This window comes from Canis aureus, chromosome 10 (assembly GCF_053574225.1).
Source record: "Canis aureus isolate CA01 chromosome 10, VMU_Caureus_v.1.0, whole genome shotgun sequence".
Taxonomy (NCBI): domain Eukaryota; kingdom Metazoa; phylum Chordata; class Mammalia; order Carnivora; family Canidae; genus Canis; species Canis aureus.
The window spans coordinates 21262450-21284283 of NC_135620.1; the positions used below are offsets into that span (position 1 = coordinate 21262450).

The 21834-nt window shown below is 35.5% G+C and overlaps 1 protein-coding gene across 10 annotated transcripts in view; it reads right to left on the reverse strand.

Moving 5' to 3' along the window:
- Positions 1-21834, reverse strand: part of RAPGEF6 (Rap guanine nucleotide exchange factor 6) — a 190309-nt gene that overhangs the window by 26347 nt on the left and 142128 nt on the right. For all 10 annotated transcript variants that reach the window (XM_077911554.1, XM_077911550.1, XM_077911553.1 and 7 more), the window contains 4 exons: positions 15586-15826; positions 13210-13593; positions 4939-5150; positions 829-952 (listed from right to left, as the gene is read on the reverse strand). In XM_077911554.1, the coding sequence (XP_077767680.1) occupies positions 829-952; positions 4939-5150; positions 13210-13593; positions 15586-15826 (961 nt within the window). The remainder of the gene's footprint in view (positions 1-828; positions 953-4938; positions 5151-13209; positions 13594-15585; positions 15827-21834) is intronic.

Consider the following 21834-nt stretch of genomic DNA (forward strand, 5'->3'; position numbering starts at 1 on the left):
TTTCATTTTGAAAAGTCTTATGTACTGAAGCTATACACAAGCTATACACTGAAACTATATACATAGGCCAAGAAGCAAATAGGCCCCCTAGGTAAAATCCCTAGAATATAATGACCCTGAAAATATAAAAATTACTGAGAACAGCCTGATAACACACTTTCTGTAAGTTTTATATAGTTTCAGAAGACTTTGTTACTACCTTAAAAATCAATTTTAAAAAGCATCCTTAGAAGTTAATATGGAATACAAATAACATCTTCTATTTTTATTAATGATGGAACATGCTTAAATTTGCACTTTCTAAATTCTGTTAAAGTACTTACATTCAAATAAACATAGCTTGAGGAAAAGAATACATCTTAAAAGAATAAAGAAGACTTACACAGAAATAGAACTTTAAAAATATTCAGTAAAAATAAAAGACATGTGCAGACTACTACTTTACAAATTAAGTTGAAAACCAGAAAAGCATATGTCCTCTGTGATAATTTCAGTAAGGGTCAGCAATTTTCTTATATTTAAGTTAGTTATTTAACATAACAATAACAATACAGAATTATCTACATATTGCAAAAAAGTAATACAGAACCAGGGTTCAAATCTCAGCAAATTACATAATCCTGGGCAAGTTACCTAACTACCCTGAGCATCAGTTTCTTCAGATGTAAAAAGGAAACTTCATACCACTTACCTTTAAGGGGTACCATGATAAATTATCACTTGTAACTGACTTGTGTATAACAAATGGGAGATGGTTACTAAATGACAAATATTATTGTTGTATCACTTAATGCCACTCTAATACTTTTATACACTTCAATGCCATACCTCTGTCGAAACATCATAGCTGGGTCCATGTTAGCAGAAGTCATTCGAACAACCTGACGGATCTCCTTGGCAATCATTCTTAGCTTCTCAAAATTCACTAAACCATCTACTTTGGAGTCATTTCCTATGGGATAAAAGCAACTCTTTGTCAAAAAACTATAGAAAGGTAACAGAAGTCAAGTTTTCCTTGAGGGCACAAATTAGAACATTCTTTATCAAACTGCCACTTCTGTTTTCTTTTTTTTGTTTGTTTTTGTTTTTGTTTTTAAGAGAAGGAAGGGGGAGTTTGGGAGGGGCAGAGTAAGAGAAAGAATCTCAAGCAGGCTCCATGCCCAGCAAAGAGCCTGATGTGGGGCTTGATCCCACAACTCATGACCCGAGCTAAAAACAAGAGTCAGACTATCAATTGAGTGAATCATATATATATGATTTAACACTGCTGTCAAGGAATGAACTATTGAGAGGAATTCTATTCTATTCCTATGGGAGCAGTGATTATGAATACTGGAAGGTAATAAGCTACTTAGTTTCTAAAATCAATTTCATGATGTTATAGGCACACCTATAAAATGTGCACCTCCTTAAATCTTACTCTCCAGATGCTCAGCCCACTCTCAGGCAGGTACCTGCATCTGCTCTTTTGGGCAGCAGCATATAGCACCAGAAAACTTAGGTTTTAGCCAGGGGTCACAAAGAGTGACCTACAGGCTTAATTAATCCATTAAGTTTTCTTGATCTGAAATACTTATAAGGGCAGCTCCGGTGGCGCAGCGGTTTAGTGCCGCCTGCAGTCCGGGGTGTGATCCTGGAGACCGGGGATTGAGTCCCACATCAGGCTCCTTGCATGGAGCCTGCTTCTCCCTCTGCCTGTGTCTCTGCATCTCTCTCTCTCTCTGTGTCTCTCATGAATAAATAAAATCTTTAAAAAAAAATACTTTAAAAAATTGCTAAATAAGTTGTCAACATTGAAAACTTCTGACTGCTCTTAAAAAAAGGAAGGGTTCTAGTTGTTGATTTAGGAATAGCAATTATTAGTTAAATTAAGAGGTAGCTGACTCACAGAGTAAACTTTCTAGCCTGCCATTCATCCACCTTCTCTTTCCAAAATCTAAATTTACAATTCTTACTTGCATCAACTAACACAAATTTCCTTGCTCAAAAGTCCTTCTTTAATTTTTACGTCTGTTAAGTAGGGCTCTGAGGGAAAATTCACAGGAATTGCAAAATGGTCTACTTTTCTTTGAAGAGAGTAGGTATGAGACCAAACTTAGCCCATCTGATGGCTTACCAAGTTCAGACTACAAGGCAAAAAAAAGAAAAAAAAAAAGTATGTTCAAAAGGCAATGTGACTGTCTATAGAAGTGTTTCTTTTTCATGCCTGACTTCAATAGTTAGTGTTACCCCACTTATCTACTGTGGTAGCCCCTGAAATGCCTCTGTGGAACTCCAAGTCCCTAAAGACAAGTTTGAGAACCTAGTGAGTCTGAAACACAGCATGGTCTCCCTCCTCATAGTAAACAGAACCTATACATTGAACATATGAATTGTTCAGGTTCTCAATATGTGAGCTGGAAACAAAATAATCACCAAAAGTACTTTTCAAGTCACATAAACATATTCTGAGGGAGCAAGTTAGAAAGATATTATCTGAAGCCTATCACAGTACTTCCTTATGAAAAAGGAGTGGTAATGAGAAGGGCCAGTAAGATTAAGTAATTAGAACAAGCCTTGGGCTAAGAATAATTAGAAAATTTGAGCAAAACCAGAAAAAACAAGTATTTTAAAGGCATAAAAAAGCTATCGAGGCTGTGTAGATTTTGAAAAGGAATAAAGATCAGGGGAAGGTTTACCATTTCCTGGTGCTTGATCCTAGGGGCATCTACTGATTCAGAAAAGGCAGATGACAAGCTTAAAAAACTAAGCAGTGCCACCTCAACTTATAAGGTTAGAGGAAAACAACTTAAGTCCTGGTAAACCTCCAATGCTTTAGGTTGGGATCTGAAGAGCTATCCTGGGATTTAGGATGAACTAAATGTGACTAGGATACAAGTTCAGCATTAAGTTATCTCCAAATGTGAAAAGGGATTAAGGTGACTTTTGGGTTGCTAGCATACCTAGCTGTCTGACAAAAGTAAGCTTTAATTCTCTCTGGAGGAATGGAACATCATTTTAGAGACTTTATGTTAAGTATGTACAAAGATACAGGAAACAGCATTGAGAACTCTGGCAGAGAATATAAAGATAAAAAGATGTAAATTATAAGCGTGACCAAAAAGAAAAAATAAAAACCTCATAAAGCACAAGAACTGTAACTAGGAAGTCACTGATATTTTGAATAGTAAATTACATATACTTAAAGAAAGAACTAATAAATTGGAAAAAAATATCCAGAATGAAACTTGGTAAAAAGATAAGAAACAGAGAAGAGGGTGTAAGACAATACAGTCAGTCATTAGGTCTAACAGAGATGAAATCAAAATCCCTAAAGCAGAAGTTGGAAGACAAAAGGTGAAAAATCTGAAGGTGAAATGAAAGAATTTTCAGAACTCATGAAAAATTACAAAACAGAGCTTTCAAAACATCTTACCAACAAATCAGGACTAAGAGAAAACCCAAAATGCCACACCTAGTTACGTCATAGCAAAACTAGAGGGAAAAAGAGAGACAAAGAGAAGAGAAAGTTATAAGGCAGCTTTTGGAAAAAGGGCAGACTACAGTCACAGGAACAGCAGGTAAGACTGATGATTGACTTAGTATCAACAATGAAAGCCACGACACAAAGGAATAGTCTCTTACACTGTTCAAAGAAGACAACTGCCCATCAAAATTGTGCCTTAAAAATTAATATGAAGACATTTTTAGATAAAAGAAATTAAGATATTTCATCATGAGCACACTTGCACTTAAATAAATTATAAATAGAGTTCTACAGGAAGAAAAAAACCCAACCCCACGGAATTAATTTACTTTACTAGAACAAATACCATAGACAAAAATTAATTCAAGAAGATTGTAGATAAAACAGTAAAAAATCAGTAACTTAGGCTTTTAAAACTAAGAATGTGCTGTTCCTCAAAAGCTAGCCTTGACTCCAAAGGTAAGTCATATTACACCCAGGATTTATAAGAAATACTTAAAAATATTTTCAACAAAAGAGACAACCTGATTAAAAAAATACAGAAGAAACCTGAACTGATAACCACATAAATATATGAAAGGGTGCTCAAATTCATTAGTAATTGGGGAAATACAAAGGAAACCACACCACTATTGAAATGGGCAAAGAAGAATGAATTTACCAGGTGTTGCACTTTAGTACATAATGCCAAACCCTTTCCTAAAGTTTACTGTATGAATATCAGATCCATAAATCCCACCTTGAATGATATGAGTACTCAAAGCAGCATTATTCATAATAGTTGAACAGTGGAAAACTATCAAATGCTTATCAGGAGAATGGAAAAATCCACTGTGCTGCATTCAGGTAAGGAAACAGTTTTGAAAATCAAGTACAGGTACATTCAAAAACATGGAAAAACCTCACAAATCTAATGTTGACCAATAAAAGTCAGAAACCAAAACCAAACCAAATCAAAACAAAATACTCTGCAATTCCACTTAGATAAAGTGCAACAACAGATAAAACTAAATCCCAGTATGAGGAGTCAGAATAGTCATTACTTTTGGGAGAAGAGAATGAGGGTGGTAGTTAAGGCATTTTGGTTTTGGCCAGGGTGTTGGTTACATGGGTGTTTGTTCTGTCATAATTCATTTATTTGTTCACTTGTTTTGGGCACTTTTCCGTGCCCAATTACTCAACTAAGTGTTGAGTAATTCATTTTTTAAAAAGTTGGAAGGAAAAATATTACTGAACAAAGTAACAAATATGATCAGCAGTCTGATACGAGTGTAAGCCAAATTTATGTCTGATTGCATATAGTTAACACCTAAATTTGTTTTTGTCAATAAACGTGGGTTTTAATTCCAAAAAGTTGCTGCATTTATAATTAGGTAAAGCTTTAGTAACATAAAAGGCTGCAAAATATATGAAATATAATAAATCACAATTCTGTGGAGTTAGCTAAAACTAAACAAGTAACTTTTAAATACCTTCATGTAGAAATGTCATATCTTTCTTGACAACAGGGAAGAGTGGAATAATTGGAGGCTGCATGCTTTGACTACTAAGAATATTTCTATATTTTGCCATGTTTCTAGATGGATCAAAAAGGTCCTGTAGATCTTGAAGGTGTTTCTCATACTTGCTTGGTAATTTTTCCCAAGTACCTCTGAGTCGTGCTACAGATGCCAGGTTCAAGCCACTGCCAAAGATGGGAATAAAAACATTAGTAAGAGACTTGGAGGAGAGAGAAAACTCAGGACAGTAAAGCATATACACCAAGTTTCTCTAATAAAGCTACAATAAGAACATATTTTTAATATGTTGAAATGAATGGAGTAGAAAAAAAAAAGATTCTTTGATCAGACAATAAGGCAAACTTCTTTCAGAGGAACTACATTACTTGTCTTTTTTTGTTTGTTTTTGTTTTTTTTTTACATTACTTGTCTTTAATTGTATATATGTAGCCTTTATTTTACAGCTTGCATATATGAGACATAGCACTTCCATAAAAGAGATATTTAATGTAAAAAAAACTTCAAATATCATAGTTTTGCTTGTTTTATTTAGAAATAACTTTATAGAGACATTATCTATTTGAAAAAGTTTTAAGTAATGCTGAACATAACTGCTATAATAACTGAGTCAAGTTCTAGGGCTGAGGCAGCCTTCTTTTCCTGAGATTTTGTTCTCTCACATCCCTAATTCAAATACTTATCTCTAGGTTCTAATCTGTTCCCCCAAAACCTCCATATATTTGATGTCTTCTTTCTACAGGATTTTAAACTCAGCTCTCACTTGAAAAAACATTCATGCCCATTAGGCTGCAACTCCTACCTATCCCTTTTTGTCTATACTACCACCTCCCAGATAGGCTGCCAAATGAACAGTGCATATACAATGCCTCCATTTTCTTACCAGTTAATCCCTCTATCTATCAGAGAGAGAGAGAGAGAGAGAGAGAGAGAGAACGCATGCACATGCAAGGAGAGAGGGAGAACCAGGCTCTTCAAAGTGCAGGGAGCCTGATATGGGGCTCGATCCTGGGACCCAGGATCATGATGTGAGCAGAAGGCAGATGCTCAACAGACTGAGCCACCCAGGTGCCCCTAATCCCTCTTTTATACTTGGCCACCTGACTTTTAGGGACACCACTGTTAAAATGTTTTCTTGGCTTCTGATTTTAAGGTATAAAGTTAAGATATCTTTCTTCCCATTGCCTCTCAGAGATCATCCCAAATGACCATAAGGATGAGTAACAGAAATGAAAATTTCATCTCCACTTCAAGTAAGAGATATCTGTAACTCTTAACATATTAAAAGATTGCCAAAAAATAGTCAAGGTCAAATAGGAGAATGGCAAATGCTGGAAAAGAATGTCCACAACTGAAGAGCTCCATGAAAGCTGAGCGTAAAGTTCTCCAAAGCAGGTAACTTACCCTGAAGGCAAGAATAGCAACCTCCTATCTGAAACAACACGACAGAATCCATAGGCTGATACAATGAGGCAGGGGCTGGACTGTGTTCTTTACCAGGGAGGGCCAGAGAAAGTACATAGGGTGACAGATTACCTTGATGTGAAGCAGTTTAACAGTGAGATTGGACAGAAGGTAGAAACTCTGAGTGGTAAGCAGAGCTTAAGCTACCAATCTCCATGTGATGGAAAGAAAGGGTAAAACAATTCACATTCAAGCTCAATTCTTGCTAGCCTGGAATAATGCGCTGGATCCTCTCCCACATGAACCTTCTGTAAATACTTGGTAGAGGAAATCTCTTGTCATTCAAAAAGAAAAACAAAAAATGTAGAATAAGCTGCTACAAGGAAAAACGAATAAAGAACACAAAGAAAAATGTTGCCACCAACATTTGGGACTGTACAATGACCTAGCCATGATTTCAAATGAATTAGTAAAATGAAGAACTTAATGGGCTGATATAAGAGCTTAAGAAAAATATGGTAGAAGTTGATAAAAAGAAATTAACTAGTAAAGAAAATAAATGGAAAAAATATAAAATCAACACGGAAATGAAGGCCACACTGGAACCTATAAAAGAAAAAGGAAAAAAAACAAAAAAGACACTGTTACAAACTGGCACAAGTGACGGTGAGTAAAGGATTAACAAAAGTAGTCAGGAGAAATGCACAGAGTTATAAAGGACTGGAGAGAAAATAATGGATATGGAAGACAGAGGAGAGCAAAAATGTTCAATAATGGGTATCCTTGAAGAAGGTAACAAAAATAATAGAACTGAAAAAATATGCAGAAGTATAACTTGAGAAAACTACAGAAACTAATCAATTTATAAACTGACTAGGCACCACAGTTCCAGAAAGCCAGATACAGCACCAAAAGAGACGTAGAAACACAGATGTAAACGTAAATGACTACAGAGACAACGACAGAGTATGGGAGTAATCTGAGAAACTAAAACAGGTACATAAAGTGCTAGTTATGGAGCCACTGTCTATGAAATTACCAAGAAATAATACCCAAGACAAGAATTTTAAAGCCAAACTGTCACTGAAGTTCAAAGATAACAAAGAGACACTGAATATATTCAGCAAACAGAATTTCCACAAGACCTTCATGAAATGACCAGAAAACAAATTTTAACCAAGATCTGATTGGAGAGAGTGACTGATGTTAGCATCATGGCAGCCTAAAACATCTGCTCTTTTATCCCCCAATCCCAACAACAAAAATCTGGCATTTATCCATGAACAGTGCCTCTGTGGAAGCTGTGGGACCCAGGACCATATGCCAGGTGACCTGGGGATAAAAAGCCTTGCCTATAAGTGCACTGGGTAATAGGCAGATAGACTCTGGTACTGCTTCTGGAACCTACAAGAAACTGAAGTGGTTCTTGCCCCTATTGGCTGTGATCTGGGAATGCTTGCAGAACAAGGACTTAGTCACCTAAAGAAAAGAGACCACTTGCAGAAGTCCAGGTTTCCAGAAGAGAAGTTCTAGCACTTAGCTAGAATAAAACAACAATAACAAGTTTGGATGCCCTCAAGTAGGTAAAAGGAATAGTTTGATTTTGCTGGCATCATTCTTCCCCCCAAGGCAGCATAGCTCAAAGCTAAACTAGACAGCTGGTGATTTCTTCCACAGGGGAGAAGAAGAGCTGGTAAGTACATGCCTGGTTTCTCTAATTGTTGTAGGATGCTATCAGAGACACTAATTTCACTCTTGCATCATCCAGATCCAGAACACCCATTAAAGTGGGAGCTCCATGACTAGGGTGAGGGAGCAGATCTGTAGAGTAGCATGTAAGATTTCTAGAGGACATTAAAGGAACGCAGGTCCTGCTGACTGCTTCTGGACTCCAGCAGGAAGTCAGCCCAGGAGCCAAAGGGAACATTTCATCTGCAGATGACCTCAAATGACCAAATGGCAGCTGCACTGCACCATGCACCCAACTCATACCCCTACACCTCGCTTCCACTGTGCTGCTGGCTCCCTGTCTAAGGTCCTGAGAACAAGCTCAGGTAAAGAAAGAACGCAGAAAAAAGGCCAGAGTCTGTGGGCAAAGGAGAAACCACAAACTTGAAGTGTAACACCACCTTCAGGAAAACAGAAGAGAGGCCATCAGCCGCTAACAGGGTATACTGGTGGATACTTGAGAATTCTCTCACAGAGGGAGCAAGAAGCATGGAGCAGGTATATCCATGCAATGTCTAATAAAGCCTTAGAATCTACAGCAAGATTGATAAAAGGCTGTGGTGTTTTTCTCTAGAGACTGTTAGTAAAAACTGTGAGGGGATGACTGCTACTTCAAATGAAAAGAAGATAGGGAAACATGACATCACCAAAAGTTTACAACAATCCTCTACTAACCAAACCCAAAGACATAGAGATCTACAATTTACTTAAAAAAGAATTTAAATTAACTATCTGAATGAAATTCAATGAGCTACAAGAAAATTCAGAAAGATGACTCAATGAAAACAGGAATACAATACATGATCAAAATGAGAAATATAACAAAGATACAGAAATCACAGAAAAGAACCATATGGATATTACGGAACAGAAGATTCAATGACCAAAAGAAAATAAAATGTCATAGTGAACATCGACATCAGAGTAAATGAAAGAGAAGGATCAGTGAGAAAGAGGATAGGAACTTTGAAATAACTCAGTATATGAGGGGGGTGGGGTGGGGAAGAAAAAAAGAATGAACAAGAGTGAAAGAAGCCTACATGGTTCACTGGACTACCAAAAAGCCCAAATATCCAAATCACTGAAGTTCTAGAAAGGAAAGAGACAGAGAAGGGGGCAGAAAGCTTATTTAAAGGAATATGGCTGAGAACTTCCCAAGCCTGAGAAGAGATCTGAACATTCAAGTTTATGAAGCTAACAGATTATCCTATTACTTCAATTTGAAACCACTTTTTCCAAGACTCATTATAATAAAACAGTCAAAAATTAAAGACAGAATTCTCAAGGCAGCAAAAGAAAAAAGACGATAATCTGCAAAGGAACATCCATGAGGCTGTCAGCAGGTTTCCTCGGCAGAAAATTTACAGGCCAGGAGAGAGTGGGATAACATACTCAAAATCCCGAAAGAAAAAACTCTCAACTGAGGACACTCTTTCTGGCAAAGTTATCCCAGAGAAATGAAGGACCATCCCAGGAAACAAAAGTTGAGGGAATTTATCATCATTACACCTGTCTTACAAGAAACACTAAAAGGAGTTCTTCAAACTGAAATGAAATGATATTAAACAGTAACATGAAAACATATAAAAATATAACACCACTCTGATAAAGTTAAATACATAGTTAAATTCAGGTAACTCTTAAAAATGTAGGTATGGGGATGCCTGGGTGGCTCAGTGGTTCAGTGTCTGCTTTTGGTCTAGGGTGTGATCCTGGGATCTGGGATCGAGTCTCACATTGGGCTCCTTGCGGGGAGCCTGCTTCTCCCTCTGCTTATGTCTCTGCCCCTCTCTCTCTCTGTGTGTGTGTGTGTGTCTGAGTAAATAAATAAAATCTTAAAAAAAAAGTGTAGGTATGATGGTATCTTAGCCAGTATACTATAGAATAAAGCTTAAAGGACAAGAGTAAAAGGAACACACAATATAAAAAGGCAAACTCTAGCATGAAAAAAAAGTGGGGAGTAAAAGGGTAGAGTTTTGCATGTGACTAAAGTTTGTATCAGCATGACATAGTTTTGTTTCATCTGTTCATGGTAATCACAAAGCAAAAACCTATAGTAGACTCACAAAAGACAAAGAAGAGAATCAGCACATCAGCACACATGATCATCAATTCACAAAAGAACATAATAAGGGAGTAAAGATGAAACAAGGAACTGCAAACTAGCAAGAAAACAGTAACATGGCAGTAATATAAAGTCCTTACAATACCAATAATCATTCTCAATGTAAATGGATTGAATTCTCCTGTGAAAAGGCACAGAATGGGTGGATGAATAAAAAAACAAGACTCAACTATATGCTGCCTACAGAAGACTAACTTCAGCTTAAAGGACACACATAAGCTCCAAGTGAAAAGACGGAAAAAATAATTCATGCAAGTAGAAACCAGGAGAGCACAGGGGTAGCTGTATTTGTCTCAGACAAAATGGACTTTAAGCCAAAAACGGTAAGAAGAGACAAAGTAGGTCATTATATAATGGTAAAGGGTCAACTCATCGAGAAAACATAAAAATCACAAATATACACACACTCAACATTTCAGCACCTAACTGTATTAAACAAACAGTAACAGATCTGAAGGGAGAAATAGACAGCCATACATCAGCTGGGGACTTCAATACACCACTTTCAGCAATGGATGAATTATCTAGACAGAAAATCAATAAATTGACTTGAACCACACTTTAGACCAAATGGACATAACAGGACAGTCCTTTCATCATTAGCAGAATACACACTCTTCTGATTTTTCTCTATTTTTTATGACCACAATGGTGTGGAACTCGGAATTAACAAGAGAAAAGTGGGAAAATATACTAATACAGGGATATTAAACAACACTCCCTTGAACAATCAGTGGGTCAAAAAACAAAAACTCAAAAGGGATGTAACTATCTCTCAACAAATGAAACTGGATACATAATGTACCAAAACCTATGGGATGGTACAAAAACTTTCCAAGACAGAATTTTAGTGGTAGTTTTCTTTATTAAGCAACAGAAATTACCCAACTTTTCACATCAAAGAACTAGCAAAAGAAGAAACTCAGCAACAAGTTAGGAAAAGGAAGGAAAATAAAGATCAGAGCAGAAAGGTATCAAATAGAAACCAGAAAAATTAAAAAGATCAATGAAATTAAGAAATGTTTTTTGGAATGATTAACAAAATTGACAAACCTTTAGCTAGACTAAGAAAAACATGTCAAATAAAGAATATTTATTACTATCTAATTCCAAGCAGAATTGATGGATTCACTTGTGTCATCCCTGCTGTACAGTTAGTATGTGCTTTATATTCTTTAATATACTTTAATATACAATATGAGAAAACAAAGCAATTAATTTTATAGGAACTACTAAATACATGTAATACGTACAATAAAATGTTCTTTAAAACAAAACAAACCTCTTAATACTCATCTTGGAGCTACTGTCTACCACATTCTTTCAAATCACTTTCCTTGGCTTTAATGACATGATTGTAACTCTGCTGTTCTATTATTTCTTGTATTCGTTCTCTCTTTGGCTTGACTCTCTTCTTTACCCCTATACTCAGGATGGTCACTAGTTATGGTTCTTAAACCTTTTGCCATTTATTTTTTTACAGAGATCTCTCTTGGTGTCAATCAGGTTTTTGTCACAGACTACTCCAAAACTGAACCTGTAAGTCTCAAATTCTCTAACTCTGTGCTTCCTACATAGTTTCAATTTCTACCATTCCAAGTGTTCAACAATTGCATCTTTGTTCCCTTGTTTTGGACTCAGCTGTCAAAAGCTGAAGCAGGTGGTGTGATTCTTGCATTTTACAGATGAAAAAAAAGGGTCTTCAATTTTCTACTGACACACCACTACTACACTGAAGAGGCAGGACTCAGACACAGGTCAGCTGATTCTAAAGGTTAATGCTAATTTCTGTTCAATACTCCTCCTAAAAATAAAAAACAAACAAAAACTCCCAAAGCATCTAATTCAAGTGCATCCACCGGTTATTTTCATAAAGGAGTTTCTTACTACCATGACAGATTTATGACTATAAAGATTCCAATTCCATCTCATGGGAGTCTAGAACGAGTCATAATTAAAATCTGTGGGGGGCATCATAGATGGGATTAGGACGTAATTATGTTGCTATATAGAAGCACATGGCCTTATAAATGGACAAAACTACAACTACCCTCCACCTTTAAAATTAGACTTCCTTAGAGAGGAATCTCTTTAGTGATCAGCACTATATTATGGGAGGGTCAGAAAATACATTACCTACATTAGCCAATCTAGCTAATCATAATGAGTGAGGAGAAGGAAGATTCCCAGGACATATAACCATCCATACATCCTGGGCTCAGATACTATGAATTTTTATAATTCTAATTCTAAGGCCTACCGTGCTTGAGCAACAACATTCTGTGATACCCCATGCAATGCTTGACAGAGGTATCAGTGCTCACCAAATGGTTGCCATTCTTATTACGTCAGTGTTATCATTCCAAAAACAGCAATTTTAGGTTAGAGCCCTGATACCAAACTGTGATATTTCAGTGCCAAATCACAGTGAGTCATATATGGAAAGATGCACAGTACAGGAGTCTTGATAAAGCCCAACTGTTGGCCATACATCCAAAAAGGATATAACCCATCAGGGGGGAAGCAAGGAAGAAAAATGGAAAGGCAATCTACCCTATTCAGCAAAAGAAATGTGTGTGTGTGTGTTAAGATTTTATTTATTTATTCATAAGACAGAGAGAGAGAGAGAGAGGCAGAGACATAGGCAGAGAGAGAAGCAGGCTCCATGCAGGACGTCTGATGTGGGACTCAATCCTGGGACTCCAGGATCATGCCCTGGGCCAAAGGAAGACAACCAACTGAGCTACCCAGGTGTCCCACATAGGAAATTTTTTTTCTTTTTTTGGAAACTTTAAACAACAGATGGAAGAAACAAAATGAAGAAGTCACTATCACTAGGATGGAAAATATATTAAACCTAAATACTCTAAAAACCTATTAGCTGGGCTTTTTTTCTCCTAGTCACTTAACACCTATGGAAAAAATCAGCTTCATGTCTAAACTATACACAAATATTTGTACAAACTTACCTTATTATTGCAAACATGGAATTGAAGTTCTTACATTCTCGACAATGAAGTGCAATTTTAATAAAATGCTTAATAATCTTCATTCGTTTCAACTGATTTGATTCCGTTAAAATCTCTGAGGCAACCCAGAATGTCTCCTGGTTAACAATGTCCTCAAACTCTTTCAAGTGAGTATTTCCTGTTTTGGAATCTAACTTAAAAAGGTCATCAATGTATTCAGTAGGCTCAATATTACGAAACAAATCAAAGTCCCTCATTGACAGCTGAGTGGCCACCTCAATGGTACTGAGCTGCAGCATGGATAGTTGGCTTTCCTTAACTAGTTCTTGAGCATCTTCATCTGAACATAGGGTTTCTGTTTCCATGTTATTTTTTAAATAATATCTAAAAGAAAATAAATTGTTTTTATAAGTGATTTCACATTTATAAAGAGCACTTTCCTCATGACGATTGTCAAAATGTCATTATACGGATAGTAACATTTTGTTAAAAACATTATTCATTTAAGGATGAAATGGTAAATTAACATTGTAAATAAGAAGACTTTAAAGAGATTGTCCTGTTACTATGCCATTTGACATCTATTACTTTAGAGAGTAAAAATGCTGATAATCCTGTGAATTTAATCATTTTATGAAACTACTCAATGTGTCAACAATTGTGTGTTCTTGAGGAAAAAAAATCTCTGAGAGGCCTGGATGAAGGGAGGTGATGCAGAGTAGGTACTGTATTTTTTTTCATGGACCGCATGAATGAACATCTGAATCAAGACTGTTACATTTCTATTCAGAAACTGTTCTTACACTCATTTTCTTCTTCATTTCTGAATCCCCGAGAGAAACAAAGAAGAATAAAACAGGTAAAGGAGAGGAAACCCTTCCACTAACAAGTTCTCCCTTGTTGAAAACCTCACTCCGTAAAAAGATCTTCATTTTCTTCTTTTTACATTGACAATCCTGTACCACTTAACAGTTAACAGATACATTTCAGAGTTGGGAAATATCTTGTATAGGGCTAGTGCTGGTGACAAAGATGTAATATTCTGTGTCACGTATGGTTTTTAGTTCATTTAATTCATTTTAGTTCATTTAGTTCATTATATACTAAAATACAACTTGATCCCAGCCTAAGTTTGTGTCCATCTATTTTTGATTATCAAGGAACTATACCTCTTTTTCTTCCGTTCTTATACTCTTCACATGCCTAAAAGAACACTATAAATGTGTTGAGACCCATTACAGTAGTTAATAAAATTCTATCTAACATTTATAGGGTAGGTTAACTCATTCATTCTTCTAACATTCCTATGCGGTAGGTTGTATTATCATCATTCCCATTTTTTGATGAGAAAATTCAAGCAAAGAGGAAACCAAATAACGTCCTTTGATTACACAGCCAGAACTGGGACTTACCCACACTGCTGAACACTCTGGCTCAAGGGCTTATGCTCTTAAGCACTATGTATAGCAGCAAGGCAGAATTAACCTCCTCTCTTACCAGCAACCGTGAGGGGTGAGTCATTTTAAGGTTTCTAAGGATCTTAACTCTATATATGAATTTAGGCTCACTAAAAAGTACATATTATTCTCTCAGAAAATCACCAGAGTAAACAATAAATGTACTATAGAAACAATGTTCTGGCTGATCAAATAATTTACACTGCACATTGTTTAAAGTTTTAAAATGTTCCTGCATATTCATGGTAGGAAAACTACTTAGAAAAATAACTATAAAAATTCTGCCTTCTCTTGCCCAGAGTACATTTTAGCCATACTAAAAACAAATTTGTAATTTAACACATACATACTCAGATACATATAAAGATAAATACTATTTGGTTTCCTCTCTAAAAAACGGATAGGACTATGCCAGTGGTTCTAAGAATTTATTTCAAAAGGAGAGCTAAAATATTTTAGCAAATTACCCTCCCTTTCCTTCTCCCACTTTTGGGTAGTCCTTATGAGTGCTAACACTCTGAGATCCCATTTACACAATTATGGAGACAAAGTGGAAAAAAAGAGGAATCCTCCTTTAATTTTAGAGAAAATTCAGTGACCCTAAGGCATGATGTTTCTATTTTAAAATATCTGTTTTTTACACATAATCTTCAAAAAAACATCTAGATGAAAGGGATTAAGAGGTATAAAACTTCCAGTTATATAATAACTCATGGAGATGAAAACTACAGCATAGGAAATATAGTCAATAATACTGTAATAACATTGTATGATGACTACACTTTTCATGCTGAGCACTGAGTAACACACAGAACTATCCAACATGCTGTACATCTGAAACTAACACAATATTGTAGCTAATTAAACTACAATTTAAACAAATCTAGAAATAAGTACATTCACTAATAAACACATTCACCTTCCATTGAGCTGAATTCTATCAGCTAATTTGGAGAATTGGTCTGGAAGTCTTCTTTGTTTTATGACACCCTCAGGAGTAACAGAAACTTCACAGAGAGAATACGTGTCGGATGCACCAGTCAAACCAAATTCATGAACAGCATGACAGACAACTTCTTTAGCTGTAGTGTCTTTACTGATGATAATGTAGCAACTTTGTTGATCTGCTTTGAAAACTCTTATAACTTGATCAGGAATATCTATATAAATACAAAAGTGTGCCTTGTTATTTTCAAGACAATTAAATTGTTCAAAAAGCAATTTAGAACAAAAAGATCCCTCAGGACAGAGATATACACATATTTATTTCAGGAAGTTAACAAAAATCACTGCTGCATTTATTGATAAATAAATGTATCTACCGTTTCAGGTGACAAAGTACTAACATGTGTTCATAGAAAAACACAAAAAGATAAAAATTATGATTTGGAAGCCACAATAATTTCTATTTATCACAAACATTCTGATGTCATTAAATACTCTTTGACAAAATAATTTTTAATAGAGGGATAGGATTCCATAACATGTGTATTTTTAAATTATCCAAACCTTTAATGACAGACATTTAGGTTGCATATCTTTTAGAATAACACTGTGATGAATAATACCCCCTTCTCCTTCCTGGTAGATAAACCAGAACTATCCAACATGCTGTACATTTGAAACTAACACAATATTGCAGTTGCAGGCAATCTGATTATTTTCTCAGAAAATACAGAAAGGAGTGAGGAAATGGGAGGGAAAAAAGAGACAGAATTTGCTGGGTTGAGGGAGGGCATGCATATTTTAAAGGTTTTTGAAATATATTGCCAAAACATTCTCAAGAGAGGTTATGATATTTTATAATGCTAGACTATAAAGAGTAATTTTAATCACATTCTTATCAAAGTGTTCATTAGGATTTTTTCATTTTGAAATTTCTGTGTTTTTCCTTCTCTAAAAATATGTCATTATCTTACTTTATTTCTTTGATTACCAGTAAGATTCACTAGTTTAATAAGTGATTAATATTGCTACTTTTTAAAAATACTCTTTGGTATTCTTTATCATTTTTCTTATTGAATTATACTAGATATCAACACCCAGTCTACTATACAGTGGCACAGGTTTTCCTATTGTTATATTTTAACACAGGAAAATTTTAAATATTCATGGAGTTAAACCTTAGACTTTATCTTTGTGATTTCTGCTATTAGTAGACAAATCCTAATTCAGTATATACACAAGTAAATAATGATATCTCTTTCCTCCTATTCTACCTTATTTTGTCGTATTGCATTGGCTAAACTCCCAAAACAACGTTCACTATGATGACACTGGGCTAATTTTTAGTATTATTCAATGTAAGTAAAAAGTGATTTGACAGCATGAACACATGGTATATTTCCCAATATTTCTTATATTAATTATAAATATACTGAATGTTAATATCTAATATTCACCAACTTCCTGATAACAAATCGTTAAAAGATTTTGTTCTTGGGACACCCAGGTGGCTCAGTGGTTGAGCGTCTGGCTTTGGCTCAGGTTGTGATCCTAGAGTCCCAGGATCGAGTCCTGCATCAGGCTCCCTGCATAGAGCCTGCTTCTCCCTCTGCCTGTGTCTCTGCCTCTCTCTCTCTCTCTCTCATGAATAAATAAAATCTTGAAAAAAAATTTTTTTTTGCTTTTTAAATTGGGAAAAATGTATTATTTGTGGTTTTTTTTTGGTAAGGACTACAATTGGATTGGGAGATTTTGATGGCTCAAGTAATTATATATGGTTTGTGTAGCACTATCTTACCATCTCTACATACATGATTAACTTTTAGAGATGAAGAAAAATGACCAATTTGTCTCAAAGCCATCTCAAGTACAATTCTGACTAGAGCAAAGAAAAGAGTAACAAAAGAGACGTGGCAGAAGATAATTCCGCAGAATAAGGTACTACTCTGAGGTTCACAGCGCAAAAAGAGACAGACGCCCAAGACTGGAAAATCCAACTAAACATATATGAATGCCAGGAAAATGGAGTCTTAAGTGTTCTAGGTTCACTGTCAAGTTGAAGCAGAAGGCTTCATGTATTCAGTCAAGTCCCTGTCCTAAGATGTATGCACCAAACATGCTTTCTTGATGTATGCAAATATTTGAGTCACCAAAAGCCTCTTGTTCATAATTTTTTGCAGTGAGTCAATCTTTAGGGTGCTTGCTGACATCAGGTTTCTAAACCTTCAAGTCTTAAGGTTAGACTGTTTTACAATCCACCCCAGTCAGAGATGCTTGAAAATGTTTTCAAGCAGAGGGAAATTACAGTTTGTCAAGAGAAAAAGAGTAGACAAAAGGGTTTCATTATCCCCCTGAACTCCATAAAAAAGGTCAAACAACTGACTATTGCTATCTGTACTGTTCCTAGCCTCTCTATAAAAATAGGCCTCAGTTGTCTGGGGCTCTAGAATTGGATTAGTTTACTAGGTCTTTGCCAGCAGGACTGGTTGACCTTGAGGGAAAGTGGAAATGCTCTGATCCCTTTTATTAATTTCTCCAGATAAAGCTATTCACAAAGAGGGACGCCTGGGTGGCTCAGTGGTTGAGCGTTTGCCTTTGGCTCAGGGGATGATCTTGGGGTCCTGGGGATCGAGTGCTGCATCATGTTCCCTGCAGAGAGCTTGATTCTCCTTCTGCCTATGTCTCTGCCTCTCTCTCTGTGTCTATCATAATAAATAAATAAAATAAATAAAATTAAAAAAAAAAAAAGCTTTCACAAAGACACACTAGGAATTTGCACACATCTCATTTTCTCTTCTTTTATATCCAAATACTATTAACATCTTCTGGGAAGGAACTCAGACTTGTATATCTTGTTAAACAGTATTTAAAAAGTCATACTCTGTTAAAGCTATTTGTTTCCCACGTGAAGGCCAAACTGTTACATAATCACATCACATAAGAGGGATCTGGACACCATGAATGGGTACGTCTAAAATAGATCCATAAAAGGGATTATCTAAGGGCACCTTATTATCTAAACCCTGATAAATCTGTCAAGGTGTTAAATACCAAACCAGAAAATGATTTGGAAAAACATTAGAAGAAAACATTTTTTTGCACTATTATCATTGTCCCAGTAAAACTTCTTCTGTTTTAAAACTGTGACATATATAACATACATATTCTTCACTAACATGTTTGTTGTTAGAGGGACAGCATATGTGTCAAGTAATATTTAACGCAGGGAAGATATTTTAATGTCATGTGATCAGATGAATGGTAGACATGAGGTTAGAGTAAAGGTGAATCAAGAAAAATGATCATTTCAAATTTTAGGCATGAAACAAATGCACATAAAAATATAACCATATTATAATATAATTCATATTTTCATTCATAATATAATTCATATTTTATTTAAAAATCTTATGTAACAGGTAAATGAATTTAAGAAAAGGAATCTCCAATATCTGAACTTTCAACCCAAAGGCAGAATTTCTAGAATGCTAACTATAATCCTCCTGAATAAAATAAATAACATACTCGAAGGATTCATGTATTGATTGACCCTGATATCACAATAAAGATGGGGACTTTTTAAATAAGATGGTAAGGACAAAACCAAAGACTGTCTATTGATCATAGACAATAAGTTGTTAATCGAAGAATAAGTATTTATGGGGTGCTGGTTATATGTCAACAATGTTCCAAGTCATGAAGATATAGTACTAAATGAGATGGAACAGTCTCAGCTCTCAGGGACTTGCTTATAGTCAAGAGAGTAAGTGTTGGTTCATAGAAAGACAATCCATATGGTGAGAAGTTTCACTAAGAAAACAAGGCAGTGGTATAATAGTAGAGATAAAGGATTGATACATTTGTTCTATAAAGGGCCAAACAGTAAATATTTTAAGCTTTGCTGGACAAGAGGCAAAAGAAGTGATATTCTGTAGGTACATATATAATAAAAAATAAATTTCCACAAGAGTTTTCACAAAAATTCAAAATCTGACAATATAAACATAAAATATGGAAAGTTATATATAACCACAGATTTAGGCAACACTGTAAACACTCAAAAGGGGACTGGTGAAATGAAATGCTGTCATCTGTTTAGAAAACTGTGGTAGAACAACAATACATTCTGAAGCAGGAAAGTATTTAAGGTATACTGCCAGGGGATATGGGCTATGTAGAAGAAAAGTATAGCATATAATTTGGGGTGAAGAGAGTAGTGAACACATTTTATGTGCACTGAACTGTCTGGAAGGATATATGAAAAAGAAAGAATAGTTAATTCAGAGGAGTGGAGACTTATATTCTATCCTTTCTCTGCAGTTTGATGTTTTAAAAATTATGTTCTTTTAAAATAAAAAATTAGGGATGCCTGAGTGGCTCAGCAGTTGAAATGTCTGTCTTTGGCTCATGGAGTGATCCTGGAGTTCTGGGATCGAGTCCCGCATCAGGCTCCCTGCATGGAGCCTGCTTCTTCCTCTGCCTGTGTCTCTGCCTCTCTCTTTTTGTGTCTCTCATTAATGAATAAATAAAATCTTTAAAAAATAAGAAAAATAAAAACTTAAAATAACTCAGACTTGTAATACTGAATCTGAAAGATTACTAAATATTAAAAGAAATCAAATAAAAGGTTTGTGCTACTAAATGAAAAAGATGTAAACAAAAAGTAGATTCAGAAAAAAAATTTCCAGTTTTAGAATCCTTTTGACCACACCCTGAGTTCTTTAAGGCTTCATCTGGTATTAGGTCAAAAATTTTAAAAAAGCATATAAGTTATAGAACAGCATGCATACTCTGATTCTATAACTATAAAGATCTATCTATTCAAGGAAACTGATGAAAAGAATACACACCAGTTTACACTGGCAAGCTTGCAGAATAAAGCTACTTTATTCAACTCTGTACCATAGGACTTTTTTAAAATAAAGCAGCAGGGATGCCTGGGTGGCTCAGTGGTTGAGCGTCTGCCTTCAGGCTCAGGGCATGATCCCAGGGTTTGGGCATAGAATCCCACATCAGGCTCCCTGCAGAGAACCTTGCTTCTCCCTCTGCCTGTGTTCTCTGCTTCTCTCTCTCTGTTTTTCATGAAGAGATCAATTAAAATCTTAAATAAAAATAAAAATAAAAAAACACTACACAGAAACATAAGCAATGGAATACCACAGTCTTCATGATACTTACAGTAAAAACCAATAGCTTAGGGCAGCAAAACAAAGCAAAATCACAGAAAAGTCAGAAATCAAAAGCAAACTATTAACAGTTCTGTGGCTTTAACCCTACTCTCTAACAACAACTTTAAACAAGTAGCATAAACATAGCTGAGATGAACAGCAAGTTAATCAGACCTGGCTGATGTCACACATGTTCTGTAATATATACACACGTGACATACACAGCTAACCTAAAATCCGGTGCTGTACTCTATAATTCAAGGAACTGATTTAGAAACAAGTGGTAATGAGTATTTTACTCAACACAGATTTAATAGCACCACGAAAGCAGTTTCATAAAGTTGCACATTTTGGAGTTTAAAAGCATAATTTATAAGTTAAATACTTATCTTGTATGTGTTCATTATATTGCTGGTATGGACACAGGCTGAAGACTGAGCTTTGTAGATGGACCTTTTCTGAACAGATTTTATAAGAGCATCTTTGGCTCTTTCATCATGTTTTCAATGACCAAACTATGCAATCAATTAAATTGAGTAGCACTTCCTCTTCAAAAATCTGTATTTCAGTTCAATGGGGCTTACAGTGTCTAAATTTTAGTAATTCCAACTTCTTCCCTTCGTTCTCCCAGCTAAATCCCGAAATAACCGCTCTGTGCTCTCTTTATAACCATACCTTATTTCCTCACTCCCACTTCTAGATATGCCACTGACAAAAATGCAGCCATAAAAATCATTTAATTTAAAAATCATCTGTCCCTAAATAACATCTTACGGAAGTATGCACTTAGTATGTGCTTTGGTAGTGTAAAATATCTTATTTGTGAGTGTTATGTAAGAAGTACTGCTACAGGAAATAGACAAATTCATGAAAATAAATTCCCATGCTCCTACTTGAAAGCAATGTAAGACAATGAAAATGTGCTAAAGATTTCTGGGAAAAGAGGGACTGCCTTCCTAGATAAGGTAACATTTGAGGTCAGCATCATGGAACAAGAAAAAGTTCTCAGGATATGTAAGCAGAGAACACCACAGGCAGCATAAAGCATGAGCAAA